This window comes from Morone saxatilis, unplaced genomic scaffold (genome assembly GCF_004916995.1).
Source record: "Morone saxatilis isolate NCDOM2014 unplaced genomic scaffold, NCSU_SB_2.0 Contig7, whole genome shotgun sequence".
Lineage (NCBI taxonomy): Eukaryota > Metazoa > Chordata > Actinopteri > Moronidae > Morone > Morone saxatilis.
Window position 1 is genome coordinate 4,477,416 of NW_023340246.1, and position 14,608 is coordinate 4,492,023.

General features: G+C 41.8%; 1 protein-coding gene across 1 annotated transcript in view; it reads left to right on the forward strand.

Moving 5' to 3' along the window:
• Positions 1–14,608, forward strand: part of cdc42bpab (CDC42 binding protein kinase alpha (DMPK-like) b) — a gene marked incomplete in the record, with an annotated part of 73,547 nt that overhangs the window by 25,247 nt on the left and 33,692 nt on the right. Inside the window, 4 exon segments of the mRNA XM_035678988.1 lie at positions 1,915–2,006; positions 7,266–7,349; positions 8,896–8,991; positions 9,967–10,115. Coding sequence (XP_035534881.1) covers positions 1,915–2,006; positions 7,266–7,349; positions 8,896–8,991; positions 9,967–10,115 — 421 coding nt within the window.

Below are 14,608 nucleotides of genomic sequence, written 5' to 3' on the forward strand. Positions count from 1 at the left end.
TGTAATTGGTCTGTATTAAATGACTAAGCATTTTTCCCACATCAGGTGTTCCCAGACTTACTCAGTGATGGCTGAGTTGCTTGTGTGTTTGTGTGTCTACATGGTCTGTAATAATGCGTGCCAGGGCAAGGCACACTGCACTGGCCCTGCCTTCCCTCTGCCCTGCGGTCATAGCAGGCCGGGCCAGCTGTCAGTGGAGTCAGGAGAGTGTGAGAGCGAGAGGTTGTTGAGTTATGAGTGACCTGGTTTTATTTCAGCAGGAATTTCCCTTGTTTCAGCAGTGTGAGAATGTCGCTTTCGCCTCAACACCTAGAGGTTGTAGAGGTCATGCACCCAGATGAGTTAGGGCAATAATCGATGTTTTGCCAGTGAGGAGTTGGAGAGCGGACCCAGTGTCATTGGGCTGGTGGTCAGCTCACAGCATCACACAACAACACACACACACACCAGGCAGGCACACACACACATGCAACACAGGCACACACACCACCACACAGCAGCACAGCAAAACAGGCAGGCACGCACACACACACACAGGCACGAGTCAAAGGCCCAGCCCAAAAACAAAAAATATGTTTGTATAGTAGATGTAGATTTTGCCTTTTGTTAACCAAAAGAGCCACTGCGTGTAAAAGTCAAACATCAAAGTGCATTTGTATGTGAGTGCTTTCTTGCTAATGCTGAACTGGGCTGATCTTGCTGTTAGAAAGCACAAGCGCTGCATAAATATAGACAGGCTGTACATTTTTAAAAATAAAAACTAAAGCTATATTTCTTATAGCGTGTTATCAGAAAATCTGTATATCAGTGTAACCAGTGTGCTGACCTTGGTACCAATCCAGCTTATCCTTTGCATGCTGGGATCATGTAAACGAGGAAGTGGTTGAATAGCTCCCCACAAATGAGGGAAATGCTGACTTTGTCAGCCATTGATGGAATCTGTCTAGCTTTGTGAGAGAACGCTGGCGACCCTTGCAGATCCCCTCCCAAGTCCCTTTTCCACCAGGAACAGTAATTGCAGGCGTAACAATAGCTAGCTTTATCGTTCAGCCGCTCTGTGTCCGGTGTCATGTGCAACAGAGACGTCCAGGTGGTCACTAATACTTTGATAAAGTGCATTTAATGAGTTATGGGAATATTAAATTATATACCACATGACTGGCACAAGTATGTTTTTGTAAGCATAGGTCACAGGATGGAGGCTACCACCAACGCGTATTGTGGGTTTTGCTGATAGGAGGAAAATGTAAAGGTATCTGGTCCAACTGGTCAATACAAACTTTAAACTATCTTCAACTCGATGCTATATTGGGTAAAACCTCTTATCAAACTTCAGCCTGGTGTCTGATCTGCACTGCAGATTGGGCTGTTATTTTATTTCCCCTACTTGTCTAAACTGGAGGTGTTTTTGTTCCCTGACACTGACGTGCTGCTCTGATGTGATTGATCACTCACCTGCTGAGCTCAATCAGACAGATCCTGACACATCACAGTATCAATGTAGTCCGATGGTCAGATGGTGTTTTAAACAGTCGCCTCACTCATTAAGTTCATGGCCTTTTGCTGTGTGATGTAACAGCACTGCTCGTTTCCCCTGAATCTTAATCAGCCTGATATTATATAAAAATGTTGTAATATTATGTGACGTTAGCTCTTTATTTCAGGCAAGGTGCTGCTTGAAATCTTGATAGAGGATAACAAGAGGATAACATCTTTTTGATTAGATATAAAATGATCCTTCTACTTCTGGGTGTGCTTGATGTATTCCTGTGCTGTACCTTTCTTTTTCTGCAGTTTATTCAGTGCATTTTACTTGCCCTTTTGTGTTCTGAAGACACAGCCTTAAATGTCCTGTACAAATCACTTTTTGGCTGATTTTAATTAACCTGACATGTGTCTTCTTTCTCTCTACAGCTAAACCATTCACTTCCAAAGTGAAGCAGATGCGCTTGCACAAGGAAGACTTTGAGATTCTTAAAGTGATTGGACGAGGAGCCTTTGGAGAGGTAATGTACCCTCTGGTTTTAAACTCAACCTAACCATGCAGCAATCTTTAACCATACAAGTTGAGAAGCTGCCATTTGGGTTTCCCCTTTTTTCTCTTTTGTACAGGAAACAGGTGTTATAGGTTAGTTTGGGGCATTTTCTTACGGATGCATCATCTGCAGTGAATGTTTTTTGTCTACTTGTCTGTTTTGACAGGAAACCTCTAAAAAATCTGGAGCTTCTTCCTTGAGGCAGAGATTTTGCAGTTTGATCTATGGACAATGCCTGCCAGTAAAAGGCTGTATTCTCTTGTACCTTTATACCTTAATACCTGAGTTATAAAAGGCAAGAGTGTTGTTGTGTTTGATAGTGGATTACTTTCTGCTGCATTCCAGTAGCAGTGCGTAGTATTGGTCTGCTGCATGAGCATGACTCTACTTGCAGCTTGAACAAAACTTTTAAATTCTTCTTCACACTTAACCCGTGAACAGTAAATGAATTGCCAGCGAAACCATCCACTGTGGGTTTACATGTATTTGTTTATTTAGTTTTTGCTGTTATGTGTGCCTGTAGGGTGGTTGAAATACATTTGTCACTGGGTTTCAGGTAATGATGTCAAAGCTGCGGAATGTTGGAGGGACAGGTATTGTCGTCTTCAGCCAAGATTCTTGCATAACGTCAGTGTCCTGCAGAAACCTTGTATCTTCATGCTGACAGTTTTCACCGTTGCACAGAATTGATTTGACAATCACATGCCTCTTTAATAGATTCTGAGAAATTGGTGGGCTTTCAGCGCTGAATTGATCATCTTGAGCTATGCTACACGCTGCCAAACATTTCATCTCTGAAACTGTTATCCCACATCTGTACAAACAAGTTGGGGAATTCCTGAGGTCCTTTTTAAAAGCACTCAGAGAGGCAGAGAGAGACAGAAAAAAATCAAGAAAGTGATAGATTGATGGATGAAGATAGACATGGACACACCTGCCAGCATGTAGCTGCATTACCACCACAAAATGCTAACATGCACACTTGAGACCCTGAAAGGAGTGCTGGTATGTGCATGTGTAAGTCATGTGTCTGTGTGCGTGTGTGTTTCAGGCGTGTTGTGCTCAGTGATGTGGTGCGATCCATGAATGGTGCTACCTTGTGGGGACATTCCAGTGCCTTTTCACTAAGTCAGCTGTGCTAGTATGAGTTTTTCGTGACAGAAAAATTTTGTTAGCTTGACAGACATCATGATTGTCCCATTGCTCCATTTTGTAATCACCTGATAAAAAAAATATTTGCACAGTGTGTTGTAATTTGGATGTTATTGTAATGGCTTACTAAACTAGACCAATTCTTTATTTTGCACTTGTTCTATTTCATTTTCCTTGTCAACATAATCTTTCTCTTTCCATTGAGAGTTTTAAATATCAGATTAAGGCAGGACTTACTGAAATTGCAAGAGGACTTTGCACCTGTGTAAATTTCTGTACAAAGCAGGAAGAATAAAGATAGTGTCACATTCTATTTTATGTTCTAATTCATTTGAAACTTTGGCGGGCTTGTAGTATCATTAAATAAACAGAACTTAAATGGCACTGAATATACAGACCTATACCCTAAACAATGTTTTCAACAGCAGTCTGACAGCATACGTTTCTGCAAGTTTGTAAGTGCAGATGCCTTAAAGGGTTTTTTAAGGTGGGGTTGTATGAAGTACTTATTGAAACGTAGTATTACCTGAGTATGTATTACCTACAGTAGATAGCCAGCACGACCCCAGTTTGGAGACGCAGACCGAAGTACCGGCATGCAGGTGAAGCAATGCTGTGTTATGGTTGAGGGGGAGCAGCAAAATATACAGTACTTTAGCACCTAAAAAAAATCCATTACAGTTTACGCTATATTTAGAATATTTTCACCTTACCTTGCTGTCAGACAACCTTTTCTGATGGGGAACTGAAGCCGTATTGCTCTCTTCAAAGCCAACTAGACTCCTTTTACAAAAACAGTCATTTTAACTCACAGAACATGGGAGTTGCTGGTGTACCACTACCTCAACCCCACTTCCCCACTTCAAAAAAAAAGTCCGGACTAACCCTTTAATGAGGCACCCGAGAGGTGTTGCAAACCCAGTTTTTCTTTATGGCTGTGGCATCACAAAGTTTGGAAGTTTGACTATATTCCAGTTGGATGACAGTAATACCAGCCATCTGACCTAAGGTCAGACCAAGCAAAAAATGTGTGTTTTGGGAAGGCCTCATGAAAATATAAGGGAATGATTTTTTTGTCAACACTTATGGAGATTTTTAAGAAAAGTGAGCACATATCTGCAACAGAGATATGGGAAGAGAGAGAGTAACACAGCTGAAAAGAGAGAGAGAAAGACCCAGGTGGGCAGACACAGGAAAACAAAGTAAAGAAAAATACTTGAGTTAGAAAGGGAGGCGATAGGGTTTGAAAGCAGGATGTTTTGATTTCATCCTCCCATTGTCAGCTGCAGGCAGAGAAATGGCGCGGGTGTGTGATGCTGTGGAGCTCGTCTGATGAATGGACCAGTGTGTACTGGCATCCTGCCCCTGAGAATGCTCCCATTAGCACTCTTCCCCACCACAAACGGGCCAAATGGTGCCCAGTCTGGTGGAGCTCAGTGGACAGTGTTTGATACAAACAGTGCCAGGGTGAGAGGTTCTGCTTCCAATGACTACCCTCGCTTAAGATGTATGTCATAACAATATACTGTTAAATTGTTGTGTATTCATAGGCCATTAGTCAATGTTATACTTCATGACACTGCTTGTTGCCGTGGGGCAAAAAACACTTATTGAGAATGTTAGTCAGCAGCCAAATGCCTGTAAATCTGTCCTTGGCTATTAGGCCCGTCAGTTTTGCAGCCATTTTGGCAGATAGCTAGTGTGTTTTCAGTCTCTCTCTGCCACTCTTTAAAGTACTTGGCCTGTGGAATAATTAGATTAACTGCTGTGGTTTATTTCATGCCTGTTCCGAACTGATAAAACCAAGTTTGAAGACTCAGTCGACACCCTCAAATAACAAATCATATTCAGCAGCTACACAAAGTACAAAAAACCCCTACAATACATAGTTGTATCCATCAATATAGACAGTAGTAGTGAAGTAAACTCTGTATATAGTCTTTCTTGGGCCCCGTAGCAGACACCAGGCCTGACACGGAGAACTAGATGAAGGAAGGAACAGTGGAGAGAAGAAAGGAGAGATGGAGAAACGGACAAAAACAGCCAGGCGTTGCCAAGAACTGTGCACCCCCCCCCCCACCCCCTGTCCTCCTCTCTTCCTTCTCCATTCCTCCTCTCCTCTGGTGAGGGATCACTAGGGGAAATCCAAACACTGCAGGAATGTTATCATTGTATTGCATTAGCAGCATTCCCCGGCTCATTTAATAGACTACAGACCCCTCTGTTGCATGGGGCGCCTGTGTTTGTTTCACTCCCAATCGGTGGGTGTGTGTGTGTGTGTGCAGTGCACTTATAAAGTTCGGTCTGTGTACTTGCACAAAGTGTTTTTTTCCTGGACTATTTATGCTTATTTTTGTATGCAATTAGCCATTAAAGAGGCCAAATTAAAAATGAACTTCTGCTTTTTGGATTAATAGAATATTTCAGAAATCTAAAGGAGGCTGACAGAAATCAGCCAGGATGTAAGTCTGCATGAGCATGTGCTTTGGCTGTCAGCTTGCAGTGGTTTGTCACAGCAGCTTGTGCAGCTCCTTTTTTGGCAAAATGTGAAGGCTGGAGCTGGGGAAGCTTGTCATGGTAATGTTCAGCAATTATCAGCAAGGGGAAAGTTGGCAGTTGTTATGTTGTTAAGACGGTACAAGAGGGTATGAGAAACACAATGGGAGAGTGTGAAAAGCTTAGCAACGTAAGTTGGTAAAGGTCAAAAAGTATTTAAGTGACAGGCTAACGATTGCAGCTACTGAGATCTCCACTAGTGATCTCAGATATTTACTCAATCTTTCAGATGGGTTGATTTGGTTTAAATATGGGTTTAGTGTGTGAGATTGCAGTAGAAAGGTTGGAGGGTGCAGAGCCTCATTATTCAGGGTTTAATCAGTCATTTTCAAGTCCAGCTAAACTGTCAATTTTACATATTGTAGGTCATAACTGTGGCTAGTATTGAACTGTATACATGTTTGTGCACATATACTAAAAACAGGCTATACTGTATGTGTGCTGTGTGATAACATCTGTATGTGAATTTGCATGCGTGTATAGGTTTGTGATATAAGATGATACAGTGATGCACCTGGGAATTAAAATGTTAGCTGGTTTTTGAAGGTTAAATAAGTTGTTTTGATAGTTAATGGCACGCAAAGCTTTTGTGGCTTGTTTGTGATTTTAATAGTGAAGACCACATCAATACTGAGTGAGCAGCGACTTCCTTCCAAACCATCACATCTGCACAAATCTGTCCGTCCGCTATTGATCTGTGCCCATTTACAAATCATTGGACACCGTGATTAGAGGAGTGTCCAGATATTTCTCTCAGACTGCAGACTTTGCTTGTAGGAAGCATGAATATTTAAGGCTCTGTGTGTGTGTGTGTGTGTGTGTGTGTCCGTGTCCGTGTCCGTGTCCGTGTGTGTCCAGGTGGAGTGCATCTGTTGGCCCTTTAGGTCGGCACTTTAGTGTCTGTGGTCACTTCCTGCCCTGGCTTTTCCCTTCCCCTCCTTGGCTCTACCCTGCTTACCCCAGCTCTCTCTACCACAGCTTCTCCTTCCTCCAGTCTCCTTCCCCCCTGCTCCCTCCTCCTGTCCTCCTCCAATATCCCCTCCAATATCCCCTCTTTTTCCCTTCCTGTTAAACTTCATCCTGTTTCATGATACGACAGATCTTTCTCAATCTTGTCCTCCACCCTGCATCTTATCTTGTTTTGCTAATGATTTTTATGTGCTGAGATGACCTTCATCTTGTTTTTTATTGTTCTACTACAACACAACTTTTTCAGTAAAAGAAAATGATGGCTACAATCTTAATCATTGTTATTAATCATGATGGTTCAAAGAGGTTTTTTTTGCACTTTCTAAATAAATTGTTATTTGTAGGACTATGAAATATGATTACAGATGAATTATCATTGTGCAGTTCTTGCATTTGTTTTTCCTGTCTCTTCTGGTATAAGATATTAAATCTGTCTGGTATTTTCCTATTGGTCTGTGTTTTTAACGTGCTTCACATTCTTTGACCAGCTTTGCTGTCACACAAATGATTAAAACAGTTTGTTTTAACACTCCAACTCTTCTGTTTTTGCAGGTTGCAGTCGTAAAAGTGAGAAACACTGACAAGGTATTCGCCATGAAGATTCTCAACAAGTGGGAGATGCTTAAGCGAGCTGAGGTGAGATTCACACTCTGGCTTTGAACATTTTTGGTGGCATGCACCAGTTCTACTGGTTTTGGATACCGGACTATTTCAGCAGTGTTGCAGAAATCTTTAAAGAAAATAATATTTATTATTTAATTAAAAAAACAAAGTGTCTGCTGTCAAGATAAGCCACAACCCTCATTTATCCACCCTCAAATCAGGCCATCATTGATAAATGCTTGCAGAACACGTTGCTGCTTGAGCTGCATGTTTTTCTCATCGACCTCTTCCTGACAGTCTGACATTCCTGTTGGTCCCATGGGTCTTCAATCTTCATGCCTCATACGTCACAGGCCAGAAATGGTCATTGTGTGTGTGTGTGTGTAAACGCCTGGACATGGGAAACAATGTAGAGCAAGAAATGTACTGTATACAGTGGACACTAAGCATGTAATCGTTGTTGTAGACAAGGAACATCAAAGATTGTAAGTGTTTTAAATACTGTGCAAAGTTAGAGGCCATATTTAGATGGTGGAGTTGATTTATATTATAAATCCATTTACCCAGCAGTGATAGATAGATAGATAGATAGATAGATAGATAGATAGATAGATAGATACCTCTGTCTATGTGAAACTGATCAATAATCAGATTCCCTCTCTATATTGTACTGCATTTTTGAACCAATGCAGCCATATTTGAAGTCCATGAGTTATGTATGATGTTGTAGCCTGAGGAGTTTTTGGTCGAGCATTTGGACTGACAGAACAGTGAAAGGTCAGGGTGTGTTTTAAGACATCACACATGTTTTTTGTGCGTTTCACTTTTACAAAAACTCTGTTTAGCCGTGGAAGCTTATTTTAGTTTAAATTTTGTTTTGTTGGATTTTGAATTGAATTATTTTGGATGCAAAGATCCATCGCTAAGTGACAGTCTTTCCTTTTCTTTGCACTGCTATTTCAGTACAGTTTTCATGTCCTGGGTCTTTATTAGATGCACTCTAGTTAACCTTAATTGAATTCTAAAAAGGTTTTATCAGGTTTCTCAAGCAAAAATCTAGCTGTGTTAATCAGGTTTCATTCAATTAAGGGGTTTCCTGTTTACATTATGTGTAAGAAATCAGGTTATCGCAGATTGACTAGGTTACGTAAATGTAAACACTGCCAGACAGCACTGAGCTACAAGATTAGCTAGCAACTCCATGCTAAGATGTCCTCGAGCCTCAACATTGAATCCCTCTTAGCTCCAAGCATCTGGTTCTGTAGAAGATCCTGATGTTTGACCTCTTACTAGATGGAGCCAGAAGTGTCTTGCACCAGAGAATGTTAGAACCAGGATTGCATGACACTGATGAGGAAGGCATTCTGGTTTTCTTGCTCAGGACACTGCATGAAAAATCCTCTCCGATAGAGGGTTAAGTGGTGTAGGTGTAACATGGTTATAAATATAGATAACTGGCACATATGCTTGACACATTCTCACACGTACAACTGAAAACTGAACTGCTATTCTCTCATATTGTTGTCAGTATGTGCAACATTTTATTCTTGGGTATAAACTTTATTGCATCTTTCTTTAGACGGCATGTTTTCGGGAGGAGCGAGATGTGTTGGTAAACGGGGACTGCCAGTGGATCACCACCCTGCACTACGCCTTCCAGGACGACAATAATCTGGTAACATACCGTTCTCTTTCTTCTTCTCTCTGTATGTGTGTGTATATTCATGAGCAGGAAATGGACTTTTTTCCACCTACCACCACAAGTGTATTTCCAGAGCTTTTCTTGGGGAACTTTTAACCTTTTACTTATCTGATGTATCAGACTCCTTACTTCATACATTTCAGCACATTCAAACTTTGGTACTTTCCAAAGTAACAACCACAGTCTTCTACTGCGTAGCTCCACCTGCCACTTTCACCATTACACTGGCCAGTTCATTTATAGAAAACAGCACCACCTCCGCATAATGGCTGGTGACCTGCCAAAGGCTGACCAGCACATTCACTTCTCACCACAAAACACAACATGACTTAGAATTGTAGGAAATTGGGCAACAGAAGGCAACACGGGCAAAAAAACATTTATGTAAAAGACCAAAAGAATGACTTTGGAGCTCACTGACTGGTTGTAGGCCAGGCTCTTTCTCGCTTTGATTGGCTGCTGGAGGCAATCGTTCTTTCTCTAACCTGACAGTCTGTCCTCTCCCTGTGACCCTGAGTTCAAATGCCAGGACTGCTTGCCATTCCATTTCCCACATTCTCACAACAAATGCTTTACCCTGGACACTCCCCAGGGCTTTAAAAATATACACCGCTGCCCGTCCAGCCAGTCTATTTTTAGGAAAAGCCTCAAAAGTTAAGAACCATTTAGGCCTCGCTGCCTCAGTGCCCCTCTGTAGTAATGATACTGTGAGAAAAAATGGGAGAGGAGAGTGGGGGAATGGAGGGCGGTATATTTTTGACTTTCTTGTGAGAGTTTCTTGTATTGGTTTCTAAATAAATCATCTCACTGATTCACACTACACTGATCTTATTTCTAAATTGTGTGCTTCTGTTCTGCACCTTTTTGTTAATTTCTTTTCCAGCACCTGTCATTGATATTTATCTCATCTCTCTCGTGTTAATTCTCTCTGTCTCTTTCCCTCTCTAGTACCTGGTCATGGACTACTATGTGGGTGGTGATCTGCTGACTCTACTCAGTAAGTTTGAGGACCGGCTGCCGGAGGAGATGGCCAAGTTCTACCTGGCAGAGATGGTGCTGGCCATCGACTCCGTTCACCAGCTACACTACGTCCACAGGTGAGGAGCAGGCAGAATGTGTGTGTCTGTAATTATTTTTTGGAGAGCAACAGACTGAGCTGATGATGGATGTTGACTGTGTTTACATTATTCTTGCTGCGTGGGCATTTTTTCAGCTGTGGGGAGCCACTGCAGCTAAATGAAAATAAATGAAAGTAGTGGGGAGTGTGTGTGTGTGCACATGTTTGTCTTCAGTCAAGGTGAAGGTAGTCAATACCGCTGACTAATTATAGAGTATATTAGTTTGTGTTCCTGTGTGTGTTATTATTTCATTCTCGAACATTCACATTTGTGTGTGTGTGTCTGTGTGTGTGTGTGTGGATTTTATTGCTTTAGAAAATAAGAAGTGCTGTAAGAGTTGCTCAGACTTAAGTACCAACACCACATGTCATTACAAGTAAAGGTGCTGCATTCAAAACCCTACTTAAGTAAAAGTGTAGTAGTATTACCAGCAGCATGGACTCAAAGCGGCTATAATCAATATTTTTATAACAATGTGACAATAATAATGAGCCAGTAGGTAGAGACCAAAAAGAGAGCTAAAATGAATATTGGACTTCTATTCATCAGGTGGCTATAAACACGACTTCAAATGTGTAAATAAGCAACTGTTCACCATATCAACTTATATATATCAATAATATATCAATGTTATGTGTTCACAACTTGTTTCAGCTGCCCCCAGGTGGCCAAAAATTCACGTATTGCAGGTTTAAAGAATCAAGAGTAAAAGTAGTAAAAAGCATTAATGGCCTCTGATGACACTTACCAAATATAAAAAATATGACAGATTGTGGAGCTAGCTTTAACTACTTTATATGCAGTCAGGTAGTTTAATACAGTACTCAAACTGTTCTTTAAGGTTTAGCCGCGGGTTGCTGCAGAGCGTCTGCATGGTGGTCGGCTTAATGGTTGCCGCAATTTTTGTGTTATTTAGATTATTTTAGTAGCTGCCCTGCACAGCCTTTTTACAACACACTTACTTCTATCCATTCCTGTGTTCTGGTTACCACTGCTTTTAAAGTTGAAGGCCTGGTTTAACACTGCTGCTACCTGCTACGGTTGCCCAATGTTTTGTGTGGATCGAGTGCGACACCGTGCCCCCACTGGCCAGGGGCTTGACTTGATTCAGAGCATTTAATGAATTGATATTGAATTGGGAAAATACTTTTACCCACCCCTAATCTTAATCGGAAAAGTAACTAGTAATTATACCTGTCAGATAAATGTAGTACAGTAAGAGGTACAATATTTCCCTCTGAAATGTACTGGAGGACAGTACAGGAATAAATATACTTACTTTCCACCACTGTTATTGCTCATTTTACATTCAAGTCTCCGCAATGTTTTCATTAACTAATTTCACTGAATTAAACCAAATTTAAAACAAACTGTTCCCACCCCATCGCTCTTGAAACCGTTTTCTTCTACAAGATAGATGCTAAAAGTTGTTTTCAGCCAATAGAAGATCCCCTTTGGTAGCAGGAAGTTGGGCTTTACCAGATAGGAAGTGGCATGTTAACACAATTATAATCTTTCTTTCGCCGGGGACTCGTCACAGCAATTTTGTTCAAGGGAACAAGGGGAGGATGGATAGACGAAGGGAAAGATGAGAGATGGATCGAGAACAAGGGAGGGTCAGAGAAAGGGTAGGATAAAGCAAGGCTACTTGGTGCGAGAACGTTTTGGGTGTGTCTGTAGTTGCTCTGATCTCTAATACGCCACTGGAAAGTCAGACGGAAAGAGGCGCGCTGAGAGACGACGGCAGAGTTATAGAGAGATGTAGATATAAATGTATATGTGAAGAAAGGGAGTGAATGAGAAGAGAGCGGGGAGCCACTAATTGCATGGTGTTATCTGGGGGCCGTGGGTGGGGGTTGGCGGTGACAGCGGAGACGGAGGAGTGGATAGAAGGAAATAAGGACAGGGAGGAGGGGACAGCACTGTTTCTCTTTAAGTCCCCTCGTGGACGCTTTGGGACAGTAATGATGGGGTATGGGAGGTGTGTGGGTGGGGGTGTGGTGCTGTTACCTCCCCCAATGTACCAACCCCCCAACTCCTCCTTTGCTCTCTCTTCTCACTTAACACACGCACTCGTGAGAGATTTGTATGCTTGCTTTGTAGAGGGTGGAGACGTTTAGGCAGGTCCCCTGAGGAGGGTGTGTCCTGCTGGCTAGGCCCGTCTGATGAGTGTGTATATGTGTGTGTGAGTTTGGGTGCATGTGCATGAGGGTGTGTTGTTTATCTCGGTGATGGTGTGTATGTGTGTTTCCTATTCTTATGACTAAGTTAGAGTACAATGCATTAACCCTATAATTTAAAGACTCTAATGTCCATTAAACACAAAACCATCCACCCTCTACTCATGGCTCAGTGACCCCACACACACACACACACACACACACACACACACACAACCATCTCACTGTTGGGGAATATAAATGGGTAGGTTGTGGCTGTACTTTCTCTTGGGAATCGCAACTTTTAATGGCCTGTGATGCCAGTTTCCTATTAGCAAAGTCCTTAAAAATACCCTATTGGCCAAATATAGAAGACGTCCCTCTACCACTTTTACGCGTATTGTCACATTTCAATGAAAATACAGAAGCCAATTATAAGACAATATGTCAAACTATAGTCACTCTACTTTTCTAATTTCGATTTATAATTTATTAACCAGTGGATACAGATTTACTGTTGTAAGCTTTTATCCTTTTAACAGCTACAATATCAGTCAGCCTAGTCCTGAGTTTTCCCAGACTAAGGGTAAGGTAGTCAGCATGAATCGCATATCTCTGCTGCTAGACATTCCTTCATTCTCTTAATTATTACACTCGTGGAAGCGCTCAGAATGTTTTTTTCAGGCAGTTATCAATATCTCCTCTTGAGTTCCTCATCATGACATTCAGTTACACTGGAAATTCTTGGCTGCTTGACAGATGATTCAGTCTCAAGTGAGTTTCAGCTCTAAAGACTCGTTGCATTTCCTCCATGTTAGCAAATCACGCTACACGAGCCTTAAGAAGCTCCTTTATGTTAAACTATTTTCAGGCCAATATGGTAGTTGTGGGTTAGAATGTAAAATAGATCATGAGCTAATGTTTGATGTTTTCTGGGTCTCTGGATGGGACTGAGTTTTCCTTTTGGTTTGCAAAGGGTTGAAAGAAAAAGAGAGAAAACATTTACATACTCCTGTCATAATAATGCAAAGAGGAATATTTCACTGCCCTGTCATCGACTCCAGATCCCCATCAGGGTTCTTCCTAACATTCAAGTAGCATCCCAGACATAGTACACAAGACATGGTGCTTCAATATGTTTATATCACTGCCTTATTTGTGCTGTTTTGTAAAGCTGGAATGGCTGTTTAGTGTACTGTTTGATTTTATGTGTCTGCATGTGTGGCACTCCATTGTCTGTCGTTTCTAGAAATTATGAGGAAGCCCTAGTGCCTATTCATGTGCAACATTGCCCCAATGGCCTAATACAATCAAATATATTAAAGGGATGGCTTTCTCTGTAGAAACAATCTGGCATTTTAGGTCACCTAATTCTTTGCTTTTTTCCTGTGTTGTGAAGTAGTTGACTTTGCCACAATGCTGGCCCATTTAAAATTAATATTTGCCGTCCTGTTGACACTGATGAAGTTAAAAAGAGCCCAGATGAATAAAGTGAAGAGCAAAGAGCCTTGAGGTCAACCTTCTGTCCCCCTCGGCTGAGTCCCATGAGAGGCAGCGTGTGTTGGAGTCAGACCCGAAGGGAAGACTGCGTGTGTATGTGTTCATTTATTCAGTGGTCAGTGATCTGCGTGGCCTCCCAGAGGGGCCTGAAAAACATTTCAATAGGCCAACTCAGCATGGCTTTGTGCTGCCTAGCACCACATCTGTCTGCCATGGGACTGTGTGTGTGTGTGTAGAGGGGAGGGGATTTGTTTTGTTCATGGAGTGAGAAAGATGAATAACAAGACATACTTGCATTTAATAAGATGTCATGTGAGGGTGTGACCGTTGACATCTGTTCTGAGTGGGGTCTTACTACTGTAGAGTACTCTGTAATTGTGTGTATGTGTGTGCTCATGTGTGTTTTCCTATTGATTGCTGCCTTTGTCTGTTTTATTATTGATCAGGGCCATGTGTCTCTTCACAGCCCAGTGATCAAAGAGAACTGGGCTCCCTCTCTCCTCCTTACACACATTTAAACATCATTTATCAAAAAGCTTCATTCACATTCTATATACAAGTCTATAATTGACTTCTTTGATGTTAGAGGTTTTCCCCAATTTGAATGAAATGGACACAATATTTTAAAAGTAACCCTGTGATTGGGAGGAGGTGTGTTTGCGTGTGTGTGCGCTTTGTGTGTGTGTCGGTATCAAGTGATGCCAGAAGTCACACAGGCAGCAGTTCTTTGAACCATTAGTTAACAAATGCTGGGCTCGAGCCATGTGGACATGCCTAGTCTGTGCAGTTTCCAGTGTTGCCGTGTGTGTGTGT